General features: G+C 46.4%; 1 protein-coding gene across 1 annotated transcript in view; it reads right to left on the bottom strand.

Annotated features, from left to right (window-relative positions):
• Positions 1-731: 731 nt before the first annotated feature.
• SLC48A1 (solute carrier family 48 member 1) overlaps positions 732-9,454 on the bottom strand; it is a 29,807-nt gene continuing 21,084 nt past the window's right edge. Inside the window, exons 2-3 of the mRNA XM_089482854.1 lie at positions 5,934-6,101; positions 732-4,008 (exon numbers count right to left, since the gene is read on the bottom strand). Of these exons, the coding sequence (XP_089338980.1) occupies positions 3,872-4,008; positions 5,934-6,101 (305 nt within the window). The 3' untranslated portion in view covers positions 732-3,871. The remainder of the gene's footprint in view (positions 4,009-5,933; positions 6,102-9,454) is intronic.

The following is a 9,454-nucleotide window of genomic DNA, read 5'->3' as shown; positions in this document are numbered from 1 at the left end:
GCTAGGTTGGCCTCCTTTGTAAAGAGGGCTTACTTAACTGAAGTGTGCCTGCATAGGCATGCTTTTGGAAACTATTTTCTTGACAGATTGCATTTTTAAAAAGACATTTTTGCCAGTCTGCATGTTGTTTGCACTTCCCCCTATATTTTAAAGAGAGAATGCCACTAAAACCTTGCAAGAAGGTCAACTTTTAAAGGGCAACAGAATTTTGGTTAAATATTGTTTCAGAAGAGCAGAATTAGGTAAGACTGCATTAAAATGTGAATTCAATTAATTACTCCATCCATAATAAATTGAACTATAAATTCAACTGCCTTTTAAAACCTGTGCTCATGTCTGGCAGCCCCAGTTGACATCAACACAATCTAATGATAGGATGCATACATAAAACAGTGTATATGGGTGCATTCTGCTTTCTAAAGACAAACTGCATACCTGAACTAGTACTGATGGTTGGTACTGTTCTCTGATGGTAAATTCAGTATCTCATCCAGTACCTGTAGTCAGTACTGTTCCCTAAGGGTAAGATAAACATATGATGCATTATGTACATGTACCATCCACTACCTAATGATAGGGTATACATCTGTTCCTGTGCATGGGATCAGATGTTCTCTTTAATCTCGGGCAAAACATTTGAGCACTGCTCCATCATCCAAAGGTGCTGAGCATTCACCCACAAGCACTCTCCTGTTGGGTTTGCACTGCAAATAATACAAAATAGACACATATTATTCTCTGCCTCTCTTTATTTAATAAGAAAAAAAGTGTGACCGGCTTTCTCCCAGGTGAGATGTTTGTGCAATACCACCATCATCCCAAAACATATGAAAGAGCAAAACCAGTTCATTATTGCTGGCTGATTTAAGCAGGGCTGAAATGGGGGTTGGTTAAAAGAAGCAAATTGATGCAGTGCAAAACCACTGCTTGAGCACGTACTGTCCCGTGTTCTGATGAATGCTGAGGCTTCCATGAAACTTGGAATCCATCTATGGTTTTTTTCCCTGGACAGGAGTCCAACTTTCCCTGCTCATCCTGCTGCTGCTGCCAGAAACCATGATAGTAAATTATCACTCTTACATTTTCTAGATGTAACCAACCACCCAACCCAACTAAAGCAGGTCATGAGCCAACTGGACATTGTCCTATGGCCTCTCATGCATGTGGGAGAAAACATAGGAAGGCTTTCCCAACATCTGCCAACACAAAAGGTTACCAAGATGCTTCTGTGTCTTTAAAAGAAACCTGAATTCAGAAGGTATTCAGCAAGCATGGGCCCTGCAGCCAACCCTACTATACCTACTGAATCTGTCCTCTGCAGGTCATTATTTTAAAGGCCCAGGTGGTCAGTTCAATATTTAGTAAGGGGCCAGAAGAGATGTTAAAGCTGTCTTCCTGCTGTCTCATCCAACAGGAATAGTTCAGCATGCTTTTGTAGGCCCTGTGTTAGAGCTCATGTGCAGCAGTCCAATAGCTCCTGATTCCATGAAGGGGCTACAAAGTTCTCATGATGTTGCTACCAAAGAACTGAGAAACCTGGATCAGCCACAACTGAGGAGGTGGGATATATGGCCTTTACACAGCCACTCACTCTGTTCATAAAGATACATAAAAGGTTTAGCAGAAGTGATAGATGATGGCTTCCATGTAAGTGGGGCAGAAAATCTGACCTAGGTTTTCATCTAAACTTTCAAGGAGCTATCTATGGTACTGAACTTTATTCTGCAAATAAGTCCAGTACCTTGTATAGTTCTTCCAAAGTCTGGACTAATACCCACCAACAGAGATGTTATCAGCTGCCACTGACCTTATTAAGTCATCCCACTGCTCCATCTAGCCTAGCAATTGGTGCAGTGGTTTCAGGCCTTGACCAGGGTGGGCAACTATTGGGTTGGAGGGCACATTGTCCCCTGGGACCCCCCCAGCAAAAAAACAAAAACAAATAAACAGAAATTAGTTTGGACCCCAAATACCAAACCAAGCCCAGGGAGCAGAAAGCAATGCTTGGCTTGAACTCAAAAAAGACAGGGAGACTGTTTCCCATCCCCAGCTCAGCATCCCAATTGAAAATGGGATGGATGTGGAGATGAAACAGTGAGGAGCAATTATATTATAGAATACCTCTCCTCACCCCAAGGTAGAACTACTGAACATTTAGGGGTAAAGCTGAAGTAACTTTTCTTTTTCCAAAAGTTGATTTATATCCAGGTTAGGCAGGGAGAGTCCAAACACCACTTCTACCTTTTGACAGTCACACCCACCTCATTTCTGGACTTTTGCACCCAACCATGCTTAATCTTTAAAGGCTAAATGTTCTAATAAAAACAGACACACATTAGACACGTGGTGTTTTTTTTTTTAAAGCTATCTGGGTTAGATAGAGCACACAGGAAGATGCTAAAATGCAGATGTGTTGTCATTTAATGCAATGACCAGTGGGTAGCTGAGAGCGAATTCTTACACATATTTTCATAGATCAGAACTGTGGGAATATGTGGCCATCTGAATAGTACTGGATTGCAACTCTGACCATTCATCATCAGTGGCTATGCTGATGGGGTTGCAAACTAACAACATCTGGAAACCATGCACCACTCGTCCCTGATGTAGATGAGAAGATGAATTGTAATGCCAAAAAAGAAAGGAATTGTAATGTAACACCAGAACTCAATCTTATGCTTTTCATCCAAACACATGTGGGGATATGGAAGATAACCTCAGCTTCTAGAATATAAAATATATGCTTGTTTACTTTATAAAGATTATCTTTTTTTTAGGTAAGAGTACAGGTCTCCTGATAAGAAGGTGAGACATTAGCAAATCATTCCAGGAACAGGGTGGAGGGGAGATTCAAAAGGTGTCCTATGTTTTTTTCTTATTCCACATGGACAATCTTCAACATTGAGAACAGTTTCAATTAAGTGTTTAATTTTGCCAAAATCAGGAGTGGAGAACCACTGGCGCACTCCTGCTTCAGGGACTAGAACTCCCACAACACATTACCACTAGCCTGGCCAGGTGAAGCTAATAGGAATCATAGTCCAAGACATCTGTAGTGTCAAAGTTCCCGACAGCCAGTTTAGACACGCTTTAAAACATCAGCTTAAAAAAAGTGCCAGGAGGAAAGGATGAAGTGAGGTGATGTGTAATGATGTCCAGAAAGAGTCACAGGTTTGTTTTCTTCCTAAAGCCATGCACAACCACAACCAACAACCACAAGGAATTGAAGGAGGGAAACAGAAGAGCAGCATTTTTCAAAATAGTTTTCTCTTAAAATGGATTCATGCCTCACCCTACGAAAATACATCTGTATGAAAGGAGTACAAACTGGCCCTTGCATCACATCTCTTCAGACTTTTGCCAAGCACTTTGCAGGCCAGAAGGAGAAAGAGAAGAAGAAAAGCTGCTGTTTCATGCCTTGTGTCATGGATATCAGGATCGCCACAGGCTTTCCAAATTTTAACACAAAGCTTAACAAAAGAGAGGGAGGGAGGGAAGGAGAGAGGGGACAGAGAGAGAAAAATATATGGGGTTGTGCACATGGGAAGAAAGACAGGCCCAGAAGGGCTTGCACCAGAAAACCTGGTCTTGGATCATCCCTCAAAATAAGGACAAATGTTCTCGGGAAAGGTGAAGAGACACAGAGATGAACAGACACATATACAACTGACAGAACTAGCCAACACAGTACGTGACCGGATGAAGCATGGGCCCCTAACAAAACTGATGGTGAAGAGGCAGGAAAGGAGTCCATTGTCAGCCTCTCGAGAGCCTCTTGCTTCTGTTCTCTTGCCAGCACCTTGCTCTGAGATAGCCTGCTTTGGCGTCCACCCTCGGGCCTTCCCTTGATGGGATTAAGAAGTCCGTGGTCTTAGAAGTCACTGAGAATGCTGATGTCGGCAAACTCATTCCTGTACCGATGGGAGTATAAGCTGAGGAGGAAAGCCCACTTGAAAGAGATGACACTCCAGACGCAAGATAGGTAGTAGCTCTTTGGATCCATCAGGGCTAAAGAGAAGAATGGACACACATTGAAATGCCAGGGTGTTTTTTTTTAGGAAAAAAAGAAAAAAGCATCGCTTTAGCTGCTCATTACTCCAAACTCCAGCCTGCTGGACAAGGAGAGTTACCATCACCCCTTCTACAAAGCCAACAGAGTGAACACTAAGCCATTATCCCAGGAAGTGCCAGCTAAAAGCTTTTTGAGGAAGCAGGGCTGATAAAAACCATCTGTCTGAGAACACAGAGTGCCACTGCCAGGCAGAGTAGGCAAAATGTATAGCATTGTTTGCATATACAGTAGTGCTGGCAAACTAGTTTTGAACTCAGTTTGGAATGGTGCCTTTCCAATTCAGATGGGTGGGAATCATGCAATCCTCCAGAGGTTGTGGGACTGCAACTTCTAGTATTCCTCACTATGAGCTATGCTGGCTAGAGCTGATTGAAGCTCTAGAAGGCCTCACAGGTATAAGGTGGCTCCCATGTTCTCTATGCCATTTCCCTTCATCGCTTGGACCAGAGAACTGTGATCCTCCAGGGCTGAAGACACCAACACCACTCTTAACTGACCACCTACTTCCTGCCTTTCAAAGAATTACACCTCGCCTAGCTATTAGCTGGACTCTCCATATTGTTCAGAAATGGAGCAATGGACCTGCAATTAATATCAGGTGCAGACCTTAGCACCTGTCTTTTTTCTCCTTTGTAACCACACCTTTCCCCACTAACTTTCTAGACCAGGATATTACTGGATTTCATATCCCATCCCCAGAACATAGACTATGCTGGTTGGGGATGAGAGGGTTGTGGTGCCTTCTGGGCAGCTAGTCCCAGATTCTGGAACTCCCTCCTGGAGAGAGACCACATCTCACTCTATTGTTCTTCCAGTGGTATGCAAAGATTTTTTCATTCAGGCAGGGCCTTTGCCATGAGACCTAGCCTGTTGGTATTGCTTTTTTGTTTCCATTTTGCTGCATTTAAACTGTGGTTTTATCTTATGTTTTACCTAAGATTTTAATTGAATATTATTACTGTTAGTGGCCTGGATTACTTTGGTTGGTGGAAAGACAAGGTATAAACTAGACACAGCCATGTTAGTTTGAATCAGTATGCAAAGGGATTTTGTAGCATGTTTGAGACTAACTGAGAGAAAAAGGCTGGTAGCATAAGCTCAGAGTTAGTCTCAAAGGTGATACAAAATCCCTTTGCATAAGGTATAAACTAGTAGCTGTTGTTTGTTGTTGTGGGTCTTCAAATCATTTCCAACTTATGATAATAATAAATAATAATAAACTATTTATAGCCCACTTTTCCTGGCAGATCAAAGCGGGTTACAACAAGGGTACAACACAATGTACAATTTACAAACAGTATCCATATAAAAATCACAACAATACATCAAATTATTAATAAAAACAGGATAAAAAAATTACAAGATTAAAAACCACATCAATAAACTAGCTTAAAGTGCTGGTGAAACGGGGACAGAGCAGGTATCATGATGATCGTAAGGCTAACCTATCACAGTGATTTTCTGGGGCTGAGAGTGTGTGACTTGCCCAAGTGGGTTTCCATGGCTAAGCAGGGAACTGAGCCCTGGTCCAGAGTTGTAGTCTCAATGTTGAAAACTGTACACCATACTGACTCTCATAAACTTGTTAGTTAACCTAATTTATTAAAATAAGCAGTCCAATATCTGGAGGACCACAGGTCCTCCACACACTGGGTTCTGAAGTTAAGACTGGAAAGTGGATGGGAGAATACAAGTTGCCTTATTGGATGGCATCTCCCAGAAATCCCTAGCCAGCATAACCCATGTTGGTTGGCAGATTCTGGGTGTTGTCATCCAAAAAAATAACTTTCCCAACCATTGCCTAGAAGGTGGTGTGCCAAAGGTTGGGCAACTGAAAAGACCTCCAAGTTCCCACACTTACACTGGTGTTGCGTGATGGCCAGGGCCAGGAATGTGCAGAAGCCCACCACAGAGAGAATGCCAAACAGAACTCCAACGAAGAGGAAGAACTTCAACCCTTTCAGCCAAGTCCTCCAGTAGTCCTGTACATACATCACATGGGTGATCAGGGCCCAGAGCGCCAACACACCTGTTTGGTTAAGATGGGGGGAAGAGAAGAGAAAGGAAGGAAGGAAAATGATCACTGAACTAGAAAACAAAGGTAGATTAACAATCTTAATGTGCCTTCGTTTTGATATGAATAAAGGATAAATGAACAATCTTTGGACTCTCAGGCTGCATCGACACTGCAGAAATAAAGCAGTTTGACACTACTTTAATTTCCATGGCTCGATGCTATGGAATTCTGCGATTTGTAGTTTTTTGAGATTTTTAGCCTTCTCTAGTGCCACAACTACAAATCCCAGGATTCCATAGGATGGAATCATGCCAGATAAAGCAGTCTTAAGCTGCATTAATTCTGCAGTGTGGCAGCAGCCCCAGAATCCTGTGAGGAGTCTGGACTCTTATCATTTCAGACTGTAGAAGGTAAGGTATGCTTCTCTACAGTATACACTTTTCTTGAACATTAAAAAAATTCCCTAGTAATACGCCAAGAAAGCATGACTAGGACACCACCACCACCACCCCGCCATAGGGCGCGCCCCCGCGCCAGGAGGACTCTTTGTCGCCCTGCGGCGCTTGAAGGGAGGGAGGAGTTGAGCCGGTGGGAGCGGCTCTCTCTACAAAAGCCGGCCCGCCGGCCCCCAACCCGAGGACGCCGCCACAGACCAGCTGGGCGCGCCCCCGCGCCAGGAGGACTCTTTGCCGCTCTGCGGCGCTTGAAGGGAGGGAGGAGTTGAGCCGGTGGGAGCGGCTCTCTCTACAAAAGCCGGCCCGCCGGCCCCCAACCCGAGGACGCCGCCACAGACCAGCTGGGCGCGCCCCTGCGCCAGAAGGACTCTTTGCCGCCCTGCGGTGCTTGAAGGGAGGGAGGAGTTGAGCCGGTGGGAGCGGCTCTCTCTACAAAAGCCGGCCCGCCGGCCCCCAACCCGAGGACGCCGCCACAGACCAGCTGGGCGCGCCCCCGCGCCAGGAGGACTCTTTGCCGCTCTGCGGCGCTTGAAGGGAGGGAGGAGTTGAGCCGGTGGGAGCGGCTCTCTCTACAAAAGCCGGCCCGCCGGCCCCCAACCCGAGGACGCCGCCACAGACCAGCTGGGCGCGCCCCCGCGCCAGGAGGACTCTTTGCCGCCCTGCGGCGTTTGAAGGGAGGGAGGAGTTGAGCCGGTGGGAGCGGCTCTCTCTACAAAAGCTGGCCCGCCGGCCCCCAACCCGAGGACGCTGCCACAGACCAGCTGGGCGCGCTACTATATTCGCCTAGGTTTTTTTTTTTTTTTTTTTCTGGCGAATTACTGGCGTTCCTTCCCAGGAGGAACAGGAATCTATTGTCATCGGTTTGAGCTGGGATTTTTTTTGCAATTTGGGGTAATTTTGGATTAGTTGGTGTTTTTTAGGAATGACATCTTCTGCTGTCTTCCTTTGTTGCTGCGGGGTTTTATCGTCATTATTGGACTTTGGGGTAGGAATGGGATATGGGAGGCCAGCTGTGGTGGCGGATGCATATGTAATGGGAGCCCCGATTGAGATTGTGCGGGGTAAGGGGAGGTATGGCGGTAGGACTGTGGACAGGTGTTTAAACGGAAGGGGAGATCGATGTGTGATTCCTATCTCTCCTTCCTTCCACTTTCCTAACCAAAGAGGCCTGAGGGTCAGCCCAGTCGTACCACAAACCCTGATACTGCTCCTATGCAACGCCAGGTCTATAAAAAATAAGACCCACATTATGTACGACCTTTTAAAGGATAAAAACTGCGACCTGGCGTGCATCACTGAGACCTGGCTGGGGCCTGAGAGTGAGGCAGTGTGGGCCCAGGCCCTTCCAGCCGGCTACTCAGTTAAGGACCAGATCAGGTTAGGTGGGCGGGGGGGCGGTGTTGCCTTGGTCCATAAAAACACTCTCTCCTTAACCAGGATCCCAGTCCGGAAAACAGATCACATCGAATGTATTTACCTGTCCCTGAAGGCTAGAGACAGTCTGGGGATTCTGTTGGTCTACCGGCCACCCCGTGCGCTAACAGACTCCCTGGCCGAGCTGACACAGCTGGTCTCGGAACTGGTGTTGGAGTCCCCTAGGCTTCTTGTCCTGGGGGACCTCAACATCCCTTTCGAGGCCAGTGATACTCCAACAGGTGCGGCTCGGTAGTTCATGACTACCATGGCAGCCATGGGCCTGTCTCAATTAGTCTCAGGCCAACTCATTGTGCTGGTAATACTCTTGATGTGATCTTCAGTACGGACATGGAGGCTCCGTGGGTAGAGATTTCTAATGTCTCTCCTTTGTCATGGACGGATCACTTCCTGGTTGAGGCTAGAATCAAGGCTCCTACCATTAACCCTCCCGGGGGTGGCGGACCTATTAGGATGGTCCACCCTCGAAGGCTGATGGAACCCATAAGGTTCCAAGAAGCCCTAGAGGGGTATACGACTGGCTCTGACGGCGATTCTGTTGATGCCCTAACCGACATCTGGGATACTAATCTCTCTAGGGCTATACACAGTATCGCTCCCAAGTGTCCTTTCCGGCCTGCTTCCAATAAACAACCTTGGTATACGGAAGATCTCAGGGTAAGGAAGCGGGTCGTGCAACGACTAGAGCATAAATGGTGTAGACATCAGCGCTTGTCTGACAGGACACTCCTTCGCTCTCATTTAAGAGCTTATGGAGTGGCAATACGTGCAGCAAAGAACTCCTTCTATGCTGCACGTATTGCGTCCGCAGAGTCGCGTCCGGCAGAGCTGTTCAGGGTTGTGAGGGAGCTAACTAGGCTCCCTCCCACCCTGAGCCCTATCTTGGAGCCATCTAAAGCCTGCTGCGACGATTTTAATAACTTCTTTGCGGATAAAATCTCTCGGGTAAGGGCTGATCTCGACGCCAGTTTTTGTGCAGATCCTATAGGAGAGGTGTCCGAAGCGTCCGTAGTCCCTGTTATACTGGATCACTTTGAGTTTGTTAGTACCGATGAAGTGGACAAGATCCTCCGAAGTGTTAGGAAGACGACTTGCTCTCTTGATCCCTGTCCCTCATGGTTGGCAGCTCAGGGGGGAGATGTGGTGCGACTAATGTTGCATCACATAATCAATACATCTCTAAGTGAGGGTCAGTTTCCATCTAAATTAAAATTAGCAGTGGTTAAACCCCTGCTAAAGAAGCCCTCCTTAGACCCCCTGATTCATAATAATTATAGACCCATCTCGCTGCTACCTTTTTTAGAGAAGGTGATCGAGAGAGCAGTCGCCTTCCAGCTTCAGTCGATCTTGGATGACACCGATTTTCTAGACCCATTTCAAACCGGCTTCCGGGCGGGCTATGGAGTTGAGACTGCCATGGTCGCCTTAGTTGATGATCTCCGTCTGGGCATGGACAGGGGGAGCGTGTCCCTGTTA

The sequence above is a fragment of the Sceloporus occidentalis genome, unplaced genomic scaffold, assembly GCF_023333645.1.
Source record: "Sceloporus occidentalis isolate IW3139 unplaced genomic scaffold, rSceOcc1.0.p SCAF_1, whole genome shotgun sequence".
Taxonomy (NCBI): Eukaryota; Metazoa; Chordata; class Lepidosauria; order Squamata; family Phrynosomatidae; genus Sceloporus; species Sceloporus occidentalis.
Note: the sequence above shows the minus strand (reverse complement) of the source record. Positions and strands in the feature narration are given on the sequence as shown.